Consider the following 15,719-nt stretch of genomic DNA (forward strand, 5'->3'; position numbering starts at 1 on the left):
TTTGTTTTTCAGGAGCACAGATAAGTGGACTAATCCGATAGTTTAGGAACGTCACAGGCTGAAATGAGACAATTCAATGAACAGAAACGATGCATTATGATCGCAATTTTACTTTTAATGAAATGTTTCTCTATTAATAATAGACCCAGAGGGTTACAGTGTTGAATTTCTTTTTATTATCATAGACTATGAAGTATTGGTGTTTTAAATTTTTTTTTACACTACTTAAGTGTCCCTCCTTATTGACGTTGCCATACGTGGTAAAAGACAGGCAGCACAGACCTCTGTTCTAAGTAATTTTTCCATCTGTTTTCCTCCATTTGATGCAGACTAAATTGGGACGGGAGAAACGAATTGCTAAATTTTTAATTAACTTCACAACATCTGCACTTGCGCTTTGAAAGAGCAGCAAGATTTCCTTTTAACCTATTCCAGCACATTTGCACACCAAGGTAAATCTTGATGCTGGCACTCTTACAGAAAGGAGGGGGAAAAAAAAAAAATCAAAAATGGAAATGAACTCTCACTTGTGTGTGCAGATCAAAGACGCAGAATTATTCAACTTTTTGCCATTGCTTGATCTTCAAAAAGAAGGGAGAAAGTAGGGGAGCGTTAGACGGGTGATACAGTTTGAGTGTTTGTCAGTTGTTTTATGAGCTTTCATTTTCTGTCATCTCGTGTTTTCATTTGTGCTTTTAATGACTCAATTCTGGCATGTTATTTAGAATATGCTAATGTTATGTTATTATTTCTTAGACAATAGTCAAAAACATGTTTTAAAAACTTTCTCAAGTAATTTTACTACATTATTTCAGCTTCTAGAATTTCTCTGCCAAAAAAGAGATGAAAAGAATAATATATAAAATATGATTTTATTTTACCTCAATAATATAGATGCACACAATATAATAAAAATGCAAAACATGCAAATAAGTGTAAAGAATAAATTTTAAAAACATCAGTAATTTGACCTCAGATATATTGATGGTGAATTTCTTCAATGTCTGTTTTTTTAATTGAGCATATTATTGCAACATATGGTAATCCATCAGTGTTTCACCTCTCCACTGTGAAATAGAAAACTAAATTACTTGCAGAGAATATTAACGCTATAGATTTGATCAGCTATTCTTTCCATTACGTGGGACCCAAATTCTGGCCTTTCTTTTATCCACTGGAGGGAGCTGTTGATGAGAAAGCAAGTCAACAGATGGACTGAAGACCTCCTTCTCTTCATGATTACATCTCTGCAGAAGGCGAACATTGGCAATTTCACATTCTGATTTTAAGGAAGGAGGAGATCACTTTAAACCAGTCTAAATGTGGCCCCTCTGTTGCTGGAGACATGTTCAGTCAGGTTTGAGGTCTATGAAATTGGAGCAGGGAGCAAGTTGAACGCCCCCCCCCACAAACCAAACAGTGATATCACAGCACACCAAAGCTCCTTGAACAAATCTCCCTTTGATGCCACACACACAATGGTGTCTCTATAAGAACCTGCCTTACTGCTCTCTGTGTGCACCTGAGAACACGTTTGTGTGTGTGTGTGTGTGACACAAGTGGAAGCATTAGAGCCTCCCCCATCTTTGTTTAGAGATGATCATTTAGTTTTCAGAGACTTTCTCTGTAGAGATTAAATCGATGAATTATTTTTATTTTTATTTTTTTACCTGTAATAGAACTAATGCAGGAATGCAGCTCGGGTAGTGTCTCCCCTGAGATGGTCCCAAGCCTGGAGGGTTGCGTTGCATCAGGAATGGCATCCGGCATAAAACTTTGCCAGAATTAAGCAAACAATGTTTGTCATCGTATCTCGCGGAGCTCAAGTCGAACCGACTCCGCTGGTGAACGCTGAAGGCAAGAAATGGTCAACACACGTTGTATTTATCCAGTTAAAATAAAAAAAATGTATATACTCTTGGAAAAAGTTCACAAATATCTGTCAAAACTGAACGTACATATGTATATGTGGGTCAAATTTAATGTACTTTTTTGTTTTATATTTTTATAGTACACTAATACCTTGACATACAAACGTTCCGAGATACGAACCAGCCTGCAAGCAATATTTTGCTTGAAGATTCGACTTTGCGAGTATAAATTTGAGATCCGAGCGTGTGAGCACGCTTCCAGATTCTGGCGCTAGATGGCGGGCGTGGCGAGAGCTCCAAGCACGCTTCACTTGTTCAGTCATTTCCGCTGTATCTGTGAATATCCTTTATAATAAGTGAGCTCAATAATAAGTGAGCTCAAATTGTTACGAGCTCAGTCCAGGAACAAATTATATTCGTATGTCAAGACATTTTGTTTGTTAGTTTTTCATTTGTACACAATCAAAATGACTGTTTATATAAAACATTTAGCTTAATTTATACTTTAAAGTAAACCAAACTCTATAAGATTGATACCTTTTATTTATTCTGCTCCATCACTGACATCTAATGTACGTAATTTCTGATCCCTCTTATGAACATCCAATAAGTGTGTGTGTGAGTGTGTGAGTGTGTGAGTGTGTGAGTGCGTGTGTGTGTGTGTGTGTGTGTGTGTGTGTAGGGGGTGGGGTGCTCCAGGTTCTTAGCTTTGTCTGCATGTTGTGTGTGGCCATCAGATAACAGCCTGGACAATGGTGCTCCATTCTGAGGGCTCTCTTAAATGAGCAGGAAGTGGCGGTGAGCGCCTGGCTGAGGCTTCTGGTAGACTCCCTGGGGTCTGCTCAGCCCTGATGGAGTACGCCGCCGTAGAATGCCTGGAGACCATGAGGGGAAATGAGAAGCTAGTGGCCATCCAACTGGAGCCACGGGCACCCTTTGAAGCTGAATAAGTACGTTTGGGGGGGTGATGGAGAGGTAAGAGGAGAGATTGCTTCGAAGATTGGCGTCATAAAATACTGACGCTGATGTCATGAGCATGAAAGGGTGAGAATGTGCTGCAGAACAAATTTAAACTCTGGTCTGGTGCACAACACGGGAGCTCAGTGAAAACAAAGAACCAGCAGCCTCTCCAGGAAATGGATCATGATTTCATTCCGACAGCTCCTCTCCTCATTTCTTTGAGGCACATCATCATCTCTGACTATTAATTCATCCATCTTTTGAAGTTCTCTCTGGTCACTCTGGAATTTTGCAGGAATTTTGTGTTGCTTTGTCTTGACAATGGTGATATACGCCTGGCAGCCAAAAAAAAAGAGGCTGCTGATTTCAGCAGGGATGCGGCTCTGAAAGGACTGCTCAACAACACGCTATAACATTTCGCAATCATCACATGTTAATTGTTTGCCTCTAGCCAAACATGACATATGGAAGAAAAAACGTTTCTTTGTCGTCTGGGCTCAGATGGGCTCAGATGTGTGTGCAGGAGATGTCGCACAAGGATTGGCAGGAACTGCCGGTAATGGACACAGTCCACGTCTCGCCACCCTCCACCCTGAAGCGTTCAGCCTGGTACGTGCAGCACAGGCCGTCTGGACCACCCTGCAGCGATCTCAGACTGATGGCAGGATAAGTCTGTGTTGGAATAAAAGGACTCTTTTTTTTTTTTGGTGGTAATAAAAAATGATAAGCGAACTAAAATCACGTTTTGTGGGCTCTTGATTCATAGCAAATGTCGGTCATTCTCATTTCATGTTTGTGAGTGGTTGTTGATTTTTTTTTTCAGCAGTCAATTTTATCAGCTTTGCAGCTAAACAGCTGATTAATGTTACATCCGTAAGCTGCTCTTTAAATGAGAGCAAACAAAAATGTGTTCAATTTCAATCAAATGTTTAATAGAAAGATAAATTAAACCAAAACTGCTGACATGTGAAACAAAAGTGCACAGGACAACACAGCTGTCCTGAACTCTGTATGAGGTGAACTGGCTGCACTGCTGATTTTCAAGGACCCACTCCATCAGAGCCGCAAGATGAAATACTGCAGTCACTAGTGGATCAATCCAGAATCCTATTCCCTTCAACCTCTGTATTTGTCTTATGTATTACCTTCCTGCTTGAGCAGCACATAATCCACCAGATCTTGGATTCAGATGGAAATAACAATATGATCATGAGTTTAACTACTACTACTACTACTACTGTACTTTCGGCTTGTCCCGTGAGGGGTCGCCACAGCAAATCAAGTACTTTGTACTGCGAGTGAAAAATGACAACAAAGTCATGAGCCGACAGGATGAATTCTTCTGGGAGACATTATTCATGAAGGCAGACAATGCAAATACACAGCCAACACAAGGACAGGCACTAATGGATGGACGGGAGAAGTGACCGGAAGGGGATGGGAGAGGTGAGGAGACAGAGACACACACAGGGAGGGGTTTTTCTACTGCAATCAGCCTAATAGACAAGGTCATTTCCAAAGTAACAAGCAATGGGGGGTCAAGACAAGCATCTTATAATGCAGACGAAGAACAATAGCAGGAACTATAGGCCAGAAAATGACTGGAGCCTCTCCCTGAATGAGAATGATAGCGAGACCATCTAAGATCGGGACACACCGTCAGACTGAGACTGAGGAGACTGAGTGGGTGATGTTTTATTAACATGTGAGGAATGCTACTGCAGAAATACTGTTTGTATTAGTAGCACAAAACTGCATTCATCTATTCTTTACATTTTAAAACATGTGAAGTCATTCTTTCTAATGTGATGTCACATGGAACATGTTTTTGTTAGTTTTTTCTTCATGTAAATAACATCTATTTTGTGTTGTTTGTGTAACGGTGGAGCAGAGGGGATTTGTCGAGTTCGGGGCTAGCGCTCCATATCCTTTTCCATTCATTGTTCCTTTTATCACTGATTAATATCTTGTCTAAACAGCACACAGACACATTACATGGTCAGGCTGCTTGTTCATAAATCCTCTGGAGCTGATCAACACAATGGCCCACATTCCTGGCATTTAAAGGCCCTTGTATCGCTCCATCTTTCTGTATCCTCCAGACACACGGCAGGAATATGACACTAAAACAACTATCTTCATTCATGTCTATTTCCGTTAATTTGTTTCATTTGTTGGAACAGTTTTTATTTTTGGCGGGGTGGGGTGGGGGGGCTCCATCCAATGCTTTACCTTTGTAAAAAAAATCAATGACACTCGTTTGACACCCAGTAAAATGTCTTGTGTTTGTGTAACATGACCGGGTGTTCCGTGATAAGCTACAAGCTAAAGCAAATATTACACTGGATGTACCCATTTTTTAAACATTCTGCCCTTCTAAAGTTTAACTCCATTGAAGCAAAAATACGCATTCATTGGTGCAAGCAGTGGCGGTTCTCCATGAAATTACATCCCGGGCTTCCAGGGAGCATGTATTGGACTATTTGGAATTTCATTGTGAAGGACTGCCAACCCTCAGAGTTGCTGAGAATGAGGGGTTCAGGGAACCGCTATAGAGAATGTCTGGGGAAGTAGTTGATAAATCCCCTCAAGGACAACGACATCAGCATCCTCAAAAATAATGATGTTGATCGATAATAATGGTCTTGTTTGCAAATATTGTTTTTAATTGCAAATCTTTTTTGTGCAAGACTAGAGCACTGTTGCTTGTAATTCCTCACGTAGCTGCAAATGCATGACAGACATCATTCATGAGATGGGAGAAATTTATTCACAACAACCAATGTGGGGTTTACGCCAAAGTTTCCTTGTTTTATGCTCGTTCTTTCTTGACGTTGTGTTTTCTATGTGGTTTTCATGCTCATTCAGGCAATAATAACTATTAACTATTTTATTTGTATTTCAGTTATTTTTAAAAGCTGCATTTTGGAAATACTGTTATGGCAGACAGACACAAATATCTTGCTTTATCTTATTTTTTGTCTAAAGCTCCCTTGTATTCACTCTTCTAACATCTCATATAATCTTAAGATCAGAGTCCAGGCATGTTTGATCCATGAACCAGGCTGCCATGTGTGATTGAGTTTCACAGCGGTCTCATGCGTACACCAGACCTTTCCTTCACGGCTACACTGTTCAAACACCCATCCATTACAGACATCCATCCTCCTCGGAAATGAACTCCTCGCTCAGAGACACGGTTTGGGGTTACACCAACAATATCACTTTGATCTCTTTAGGCTTTTCACAGTGGTAGACATTGTGTGGCCTCCTCTGAGCTTGTTCCTCGCGGCGTTACCCTCTGGAGGCAGGACACGAGTGAAGCTAGGACAGAGTGTGTTTGGAGGGAGGAAGGCAGTGGATGAAAGCCAGGTCATGAGCTTGATGTTAGTATTTGTGTGGAGGAAAAAACTAAAAAAATCCTTTTAGCAGTAGGACCCAGAGCAGAGAGGGGAAAAAAATTGGACCAGCACACCTTTATGTCGACTGAATGCAAAAAAGTTCAACGCTGTCACAAAAAAAAAGGTTGGGCCTCGAGCCATGCCATTGGCTAAAAAGAGTCTGACAGGAAAATGCAATGGCTCTTGAAGTCAGGATAGTCTGCTATATATGAAATGCAGCAGACACCAACTTTCCGAACTTTAACACAGTGCCTGAAAAGTGAACCATCAAGGGGGAAACCATGAGCGCTTCTGTGGCCGTGTACAGGAACATTTACACGGAGGATCACTTCAAGCAGGCCTACGGCTCCGCTCAAGACACAAGTGGAAGCTTGCGGCTCCGGGAAAAGCTTGCCCGGAGGTGCAGGTGCTCAAGAAGAGCCTTCCTTCACCTGTTGAGGGAGAGAGTTCCTATTTTCAACTGGCTGCCGAGATACAGACTGAAGAAATGGATTCTAGGAGACACTATAGCAGGACTGACAGTCGGTATACTTCACATCCCCCAGGGTGAGTAAACATGACAGACTTTTCTTTTTTATCTCACAATCACAAAAGGGAAAAAGAAAGCTTCTTTTCTCTTACAATATTTGATTATGTTTAATTATATTTATTGAATAATTTTATAATAAATGGAGTTGGATTCATTCATGAGAAGATTTGGCTGATAATTATGTGAAACAACTGAAGTATATTAAAGTGGAACTAGGTGTGTCATTTGAATAAAAAAACAAACATTTTATGATTATTTGATCATTATAATTACGTCAGGCTTACACACTTCGATAAGGACAAATTCATAATATGTAATAATTTTGTTAATTCCTGTTCTTAGAACAAATATCAGGGCGAAATATGTTTTTACTGAGAGAAATGTCTTTTTCATGCCCCTTTCCAAACAGGCATGGCATTTGCCTTGTTGACATCTGTGGCACCAATATTTGGCCTCTACACCTCTTTCTTCCCGGTGGTCCTCTACATGTTTTTCGGCACAGGGCGCCACGTATCCACAGGTAACACTTTTATCTCCATGCTGTCCGTCTTACACTATAGACAAGCACAGTGGTGAGATGAAGGGCTGCTTTCAGGTACCTTTGCTGTGGTCAGCTTGATGACGGGCTCTGTGGTGGAGCAACTGGTCCCCACTCCCCTGGAGTTGAACTCGAGTTCACCTGAAGTGGTTGAGTTTGAGGCTGAGCGGATTGGAGTCGCCTCTGCTGTCGCTCTACTGTCAGGAATCATGATGGTAGGACAGACGGACAAAATCCACTTCAAACACGCGCTGAAATAATATTGTCGTGACACATTTTATAGTCCTCTCTTTTTGCGCCTGCAGCTCTGCATGTTTGGCCTTCAGCTGGGCTTCCTCTCCACTTATCTGTCAGAGCCAATTGTTAAGGCTTTCACCAGCGCTGCTGCCTTCCATGTTACCATTTCGCAGCTGCAAAGCATGCTGGGACTGCGGCTCCCTCGCCAAACTGGGACCTTCTCACTATTCAAGGTGGCCTTCGGCATGGCATCGCAATGACATAGCAGACATATATATATTTTTTGAGCTACAACTAACTGATTTGTTTGGTAAGACTTTGGCGTCGGTGATGGAGAACCTGGCCCACACCAACATGGCGGAGCTCATCATCTCCTTCATGTGTTTGGCTGTCCTGGTGCCGGTTAAGGAGATCAACATGCACTACCGGCAGCGCCTGCGCACTCCCATCCCCGTGGAGATCCTCACAGTTAGTCAGCCAGATTGCTGAATGTCACATTCGATCATTTGCAATATAATACTGGTTCACAAGTCATGATTTTATGGATCACTCCTCTCCAGGTTATTATTGCTACCGGCGTGGCGTATGCCTCCTCGCTGGACTCTGTCTACAACATTGAAATCGTTGGCCACATACCGGCAGGGTAATTCTTATTAGATGAGAAGAGAAACTCCAAGCTCAGTCGCTTTCAGTAGCTTGACTTTGAGTTCTCTCATCCTCCCCCCCCCAGATTCCCAAAGCCACAGATGCCTGCTTTGAACACTTTTGCTGACATCGCTGGAGACACAGTGGCCATAACATTTGTCGGTTACGCTGTTTCTGTGTCCCTGGCGATGATCTATGCTGATAAACATGGATATTCGATTCACCCCAACCAGGTAACCCTGCACAACGCCACAGCTGCTGCTTGAAATATTAACTTCCTACCAATCTGCTGACTGTGCGTTTTATGCTTTCCCTCCCCAGGAGCTGTTGGCTCATGGCGTCTCCAACACAGTTTCCTCTTTTTTCACATGCTTCCCCAGTTCAGCCACTCTAGCCACCACTAACATTCTGGAGAGTGCAGGAGGACACACGCAGGTAGGGTGACGGCGATTTACAGCAAGCAAGAGTCAGGGATTATGGATGTTTCCCTCTGGGATTAATATAGTATTCTGATTCTGATGATTAGCTGTGGGTGATAAAAGGCTTGCAGAATCAGACGCACACGTTACCCTGTGAATTGATGATTTATTGAAAAGAAAGCAACACAAAATATTATTATTTTAATTTAGCCTTGTCTGAATAAAGTTTGTTTTATAAAGAGCCATAAATGACCTTGTGTTTTAATCAAATAAAATGTACGTTCATTTAACTTTTGGAAGTGGTTTATTTTCAGTTGTTGCACATTTAGTTAAACGGTGCCAGAAAGTAATATTGCTTGAGTTCTATGCAGGTTTGAAATATCATCACGTGGTGGGGAAAATAGTTGAAAGGTTACCTGTCTTGGCATTTCGAGACTTGTTTCTGGGTGTATTTAGTTTGCCTTACATTTGACTAAATTATGAGAGAGACTTTAAAACATTGCCCTGCTGACCCGATAAGGTTCTGAAAAATGCTGAAATCATGATTTGTCTTTGATTTGACATGGATGGCGTCTATGCTCCTGCAGCTCTCTGGCTTCTTTACCAGTCTGGTTGTTCTTATTGTCTTGCTGCTGATTGGACCGCTGTTCTACTTCCTACCGAAGGTGCGTTTACTGCAGGTGTCTCATGTCGGGTAGAGAGACTGAGGGGAATAACTTGCACTCATGCCATCGTTCATCTCTCTCCTCAGGCAGTACTCGCGTGCATCAATGTTACCAGCCTCAGGCAGATGTTCTTGCAGTTTCAGGATTTGCCAGAGCTGTGGAGAATCAGCAGGATTGACTTTGTAAGAGACTGTGAAAGATTGTTAAAGTGCAATTAGAATAATGGTACACAAATTTACATCTATTAACTGTTACAACGTGCTTTTGTACTGTTAATGGTATTTTGTCTTTGTGCAGATGGTCTGGGTGGTGACCTGGCTGTCTGTGGTGGTTCTTAACGTTGACCTTGGTCTCGCCATTGGGGTCGTTTTTTCTATGATGACCGTCATCTGCCGCACACAAAGGTACCAGATAATCATCTCACACCCTTCCAGTGTTATAGCTCACACTTTACAACAGTGTCCTGTGGTTCAACAGGGCTGGTTGCTCAGTGCTTGGTCGGGCCAGCAACACAGAGATCTACAGATCTGTAGAGAACCACAGCAAGGTGAGCAGAACCAGAACCAGAACCAGAATCAGAATCAATTTATTCGCCATTGTCAGTGAACGGATTCTCAAACTAGGAATTTTTCTCGGTGCAATCATGCATAAGATAACGACAAAGGGAATGCAAAACTACAGCACTACGCTAGGGCGTGCATTAAAAATAAACTAAGCTAAAAACATAGGAATACAAAAACTCCACCACAAAACAGCAGCAACAGAAACCATTACTGCTTTAACTGTAATATGCCTGTGTGACGTTGGGCAAATGGGGCCAAACGATTGTTGCCAAAGCCGACAACGCCACTTCAGGACTTTCAACCTGAAGATCTATTTAATTTGTTCCTTTGGTCCCAAACTCGTTTTAGCAGGTTTCCCCACCCACAGGTCCGCTCACAGTGATGACCAGCACGGCATTAGGAATTCAAAACGCTTATTTACACTCTAAAAACAAAACTAACAAAAGAAGAGGAGAGACACGGCAGTGACAGTCTATACGGCCAACCTGCCTTTGAGACGGGGAAAACACAAAATGAGGACCTGGAACGAGGGAGGGGAAGCACCTATATACGCCGCCCCCCCAATCAGTGGTAAATGGGCCACAGGTGCTCCCTCCCACACCTGCCTGCCCAATTAACTCCAATCACCCGGTTACATTCCTCCCCCTCTCCGAGTTACCGGTGCCCCACCGATAAATCATAATACAAGAACAAAACAGTTTTCTAAAAAAACAGTCAAAAACCGGGCGTCATCCGAAGTTCAGCGCCTGAGCCCCAGATACACCAGCGTACGCCACAATATTCGGCCCCAAAAGAACAGCCGGAATGACCCTCAGTCTGTTCTTCCCGCTGGTGATTCCCCCAAATGTCTGGCTCTCCCGCTGAGCCTCGCCCGGTCGTTCCCCGTCCTCCGAGGGGCATCGGACACAGCCACGCCGATCCCGCCACGTCAATCCAGCCACGTCGATCCAGCCACGCCGATTCCAGCCACGCCGATCCGGCCACGCCCATCCAGACGCCGATCCAAACGCCGCTCCAAACGCCGATCCAGCCACGCTGCCATGCCGATGTCCACGCTCCGGCCTCGCCTGGGCTGCATCCCCCTCCATTCGCCGACGACCCGCAGCTGCCAGAAGCTGCGTCACCAGGCCCCCATGGTCCCACAGTTCCTGCTCCACCACTGGAGCGTCCTGGCGGTCGTCCCCCAGGGTCCATGGAAGGGCCGCCTGCAGCCAAAGCCACCGCCTTCTCTCAAAAAAATAAAAAACAAACAAAAAACCCTACCGATGCCGTGCTGGATCGTGATCCTGCCGACAACGCCAAAATGTGACGTTGGGCAAATGGGGCCAAACGATTGTTGCCAAAGCCGACAACGCCACTTCAGGACTTTCAACCTGAAGATCTATTTAATTTGTTCCTTTGGTCCCAAACTCGTTTTAGCAGGTTTCCCCACCCACAGGTCCGCTCACAGTGATGACCAGCACGGCATTAGGAATTCAAAACGCTTATTTACACTCTAAAAACAAAACTAACAAAAGAAAAGGAGAGACACGGCAGTGACAGTCTATACGGCCAACCCGCCTTTGAGACGGGGAAAACACAAAATGAGGACCTGGAACGAGGGAGGGGAAGCACCTATATACGCCGCCCCCCCAATCAGTGGTAAATGGGCCACAGGTGCTCCCTCCCACACCTGCCTGCCCAATTAACTCCAATCACCCGGTTACACCTGCAAGCAACCTTCATCTGGTCTTACATGGGTCGCCAAAATCTCATTCCAACAACGGGAGATGAATCATAACTTCAGAGAGAGGTTGGTCTGTCCTAGAATGAAGTTCAGTTCAGACAATGGGTGTTTTCCTTTCAGTGCTACGAGGTGCCTGGAGTGAAGATCCTTACATACAATGGGCCTATTTATTATGGCAACCGTAACTTCTTCAGGGAGGAGATGAGCAAGTTGCTCGGCCTGACGCCAGAGAAGATCCGCTGCCGGGAGAAAGCCAGGAAAGCCCTGGAAAAACGGGAGCGAGAGGCCACTGTCAACACTGTGGTACAACTACTGCGATTTCTACTCTGTACAATGTACAACTCACACTGTAAAATATGTAAAATATGCACTACACCCACTGTGTCTCCCCCCATTCCTTTTATCATTCTTTAGGAAAGAGGCATTTCAAACACACTGTTTTCTTCAGAGAATGAGTTTTTGAAATCTGGTAAGTATGGGGGGGGGTTGTTCTAGATGTATTTTGTCAGTTTTCAATTTAAATTTTCTTGTCCTTTATTTGTATTTCTTTCCAGATGCGTCGGACAGTGATGTCCAGGCGGTGTTGATCGATTGCAGCAGTGTGATATTTGTGGATGTTGCTGGAGCAAGACTCTTTACGCAGGTCAGTCTGCTCCCAGCGGACATTATGCTTCCACCTTTAGCATATCCAGTCTTATCCCTTTCTCTATGCATGGCGTCAATATGATTTGTTGCTTCTGCTTTTTTTTTTTTTAGATGTGTACTGAATGTCTAAAAGTTGGAGTTCATGTATATTTGTCAAATTGTAATGGTAAGACACACATATCAGAATTATTCCATTCCAAGTAGGGTTTTCTTCTTTATGTTCTGTTAAGATAACGTACTTTAAGTCATTAAATAGTGATAAATAATGTATTTTCCCTTAGAGAGCGTGCTAAAAATCCTCACATCAAGCGGGCTCATGACCTACATGAAGCCTCAACACATCTTCGTCACTGTTCATGATGCTGTCACGTATATTCAACAGCAGAAGGTGAGCCAAGAAGCATGGACAGTTCACAAATGTATAAAAGGTGTTGATTTTTAAACACTCTGATCCTAAACATTAAGTTACTGCTCTCGTCTGTCTTAGGAAAAACCTCCAGAGCACACTACGACGGTTTGGGTGTGAGAAGAGGGGCAGTGATGAGTCACGCTCCCATCATCAAAGTGTGTGTGAATAACGAGAGGCCTTCTGTTTCTTGAACAGACGCCTCTCAGGGCATCTCAGGTGCAAGCGCTGCGCCGACATTTGGATCCAGCCTTTACTACACCAACATCTGAAAGAAGACGTCGCCTGTTTTAGCACGATAACTAACAGGAATGATTACATTAAGTCTTAATGTAATCATTCCTGTTATTTGATCAAACGGGTAAAATCAAGCCGAGAGAAAAACTGACGCCAGAGATGCAACGATCCCATCAGATAGTTTCAGTGAACAAATCTGAAAAAAACAAAACAGAATGTGTAACTGTATAAGACAGATAGTGATGATTTTGTGTAACTGCTGTCTTGTTTAATGCCCTTTATTATGATAATATTTATTTAGCTGTTAATGGCAATGAAGAGGAAAATAAAGTGCACTAAATAGTTTGGTAATAGTTTTATTTATATTCTGAAAATATGTTTGAATATGCAACTCTGTCCAGAAAATGCCGCCCCGTCTTAACATGTTGTCTGTTCACTGCAGCGAGACTGCACAGCACATTTCATGAAGTGCATCTTGACATTAACTGTCTGTGCCATCCGGTGGTTGTTCTAACAATAAAGGTCTACTTAAAAAGATCTCTGCGAATCAAAAGACCTTTTCACAGTTTTACAAACACAGGATATGGTGTTATCACCCAAAGTGCACTGGACTCTGCACGGCAGGGGCATCCTCATCCCTGAGCCAAACTTGTCTGACTGCATACCGGAATGGGACTGGATGTTACAATCCTTTTTTACCTTGATAAATGGGTAGGGATTATAGTCATCACAGGGCAGGATAGAAGGGGCTAAGGGTTTCATTGGGGTCATCAGGTGGGCACCCTCCATCATAGGTGTTTCACTGGACAGGCCCACGACACCTCAAGAGGGTTCAGCAGCAACACCTGGCGTCCCGGGTGTGCCCCCCTCTGCCTTACCCCCTTCTATACCCCCTGATGTTGTCTCTGTCATTTTGGGGCCCAGCTGTTGTCTCTTCTCCTGATCCAGAGCCACTGGCTTGCTCGTTCAGCAGCACTGGACAGGGCTCTGATGATTTGCCGTTGGGCCTGGCCCCGGATTCCCATGCCCCTGAGGAGACTAGTAGCAGTCCTGCCTACAAAGCCTCTGCAGCCCACTTCTACAGGGAGGACTGTGGTCTTCCAGCCCCGTTGTTCAGCATCCGCTGCCAGCTCAGCATACCGAAGCTTCTTCCGCTCAAAGGCCTCGCCTATATTATCCTCCCATGGCACTGTGAGCTCTATGATGTAAACACTTCGAATTGAGGTAGACCACAACACAAGATCTGGCCTGAGGTTGGTCGTGGCGATCTCCACTGGAAAGCAGAGTCTCTGCTCCAGATCAACAAGGAGCTTCCAGTCCCGTGCTGCTCCCATCTGTCCTACCTCTGATTTTGGAATACATCTTTTTTGTTGTTTTTCCCTTTCACGGACAAAATGTCCTAATGATGTAAGATGGGAGGAAAGGGGGGGCAGGGCATTGACGACCATTCTTCTATTCTCCAGTGCAGCTGCCAGACACTTCAGGACTTGATTGTGCCGCCAGGTGTAACGGCCTTGTGTAAGGCTTGTCTTGCAGCCAACTAGAATGTGCTTCAAGTTTGCTGGAGATGGACAGAGGGGGCATGTAGGATCTTCTCCGTACCATTGGTTGAGGTTCTGTGGTGATGGTAGCACATCATATGTCGCTCGCAGGATAAAGCTGGTTCGATAAGCTTCCATGTCCCACATCTCTCTCCAAGAGAGCTTGCGCTTCTCGACATCTTCCCAACGCATCCATTGACCTTGCTTTCCTTGTGAGACAGCCTTTGCACACCTTGCAGCCTGCTCCTCTCGGCAAACCTCCTCGACCACCAGCCCACGTCGCTGAGCTGGAGATGCCTTGCACCAGGATGGTTTACCCTCCTCTAGGCCAATGCCTCCTCTTCCCATTTGCACGTGGCCGACAATATCCCGGTGCTTAAGGGCTGATTTAGCCTGGTGTATAGCTACAGTTGGAGTCCACTTCCTCCCAGTTGCAATTGCAGGAGCGGTTTGAGCTACACAGGGGTCTCGAGAATCTGTCAGCATCATCTCCAGCCTGACTTTGCTGCTCTTGTATTCCTCTGTGAGGCTACATAGAGGAAGCTCCAGGATGCCTTTACCATACAGTGCTATGTTGGTAAGGCACCTGGGAAGCCCAAGCCATTTCCTGGCAAAAGAGCTGATGACCCTCTCCAGCTTCTCAACCTTCGAGCACGGTACCTCATAAATGGTCAGAGGCCACATCAGCCGAGGTATGAGACCAAACTGAAGACACCAAAGCTTCAGCCTGCCAGGGAGCATGGTCTTGTCAATGCTCTGAAGACCGCTGATGGCATCCCGTCTAAGCTGCTCCACTTGAACCATATCCTTAAGGGTTGCATCGTACCAACGCCCGAGGCTCTTGATTGGCTTCTCTAACACAGTTGGTATGGGCTCCTCGCCGATGTTAAAGCGCTGGTCTGATAGCTTCCCTTTCACCACAGATAAGCTCCTGGACTTGCTCGGTTTAAACCTCATCCGGGCCCATTCGATGTTCTCCTGCAACTTCTTCAGCAGCCGTCTTGTGCATGGAATGGTTGAGGTTAGAGTGGTCATATCATCCATGTATGCCCTAATGGGAGGGAGGCGCAAGCCTGGTTTTAGCCGCTCTCCTCCCACCACCCATCGAGATGCACGGATAATGACTTCCATGGCCATGGTGAAGACAAGTGGGGAAATGGTGCATCCTGCCATGATGCCCACCTCCAGATGCTGCCAAGCCGTGGTGTACTCTGCTGTTGACAGGCATATCTGCACATCTCGGAAGTAGGCCCTGACGAGGGCAGTGATAGCATCTGGAACTTGAAAATAGCTAAATGCCGACCATAAGATGTTGTGTGGAACCGAGCCAAAGGCA

General features: G+C 44.5%; 1 protein-coding gene across 1 annotated transcript; it reads left to right on the forward strand.

The window, feature by feature from the left end:
* The first annotated feature begins 6,513 nt into the window (after nt 1–6,513).
* Nucleotides 6,514–12,725, forward strand: slc26a10 (solute carrier family 26 member 10). The gene is made up of 18 exons (XM_068751525.1): nt 6,514–6,778; nt 7,171–7,281; nt 7,357–7,514; nt 7,605–7,769; nt 7,852–8,004; nt 8,097–8,179; nt 8,267–8,414; nt 8,503–8,616; nt 9,188–9,265; nt 9,352–9,447; nt 9,563–9,669; nt 9,743–9,812; nt 11,675–11,857; nt 11,969–12,023; nt 12,109–12,197; nt 12,311–12,365; nt 12,481–12,587; nt 12,687–12,725. Exons 1-18 carry the CDS (start codon nt 6,514–6,516, stop codon nt 12,723–12,725), a joined length of 2,076 nt encoding a protein of 691 aa, XP_068607626.1.
* Nucleotides 12,726–15,719: the final 2,994 nt, after the last annotated feature.

Source organism: Brachionichthys hirsutus, chromosome 2 (genome assembly GCF_040956055.1).
Source record: "Brachionichthys hirsutus isolate HB-005 chromosome 2, CSIRO-AGI_Bhir_v1, whole genome shotgun sequence".
NCBI lineage: Eukaryota > Metazoa > Chordata > Actinopteri > Lophiiformes > Brachionichthyidae > Brachionichthys > Brachionichthys hirsutus.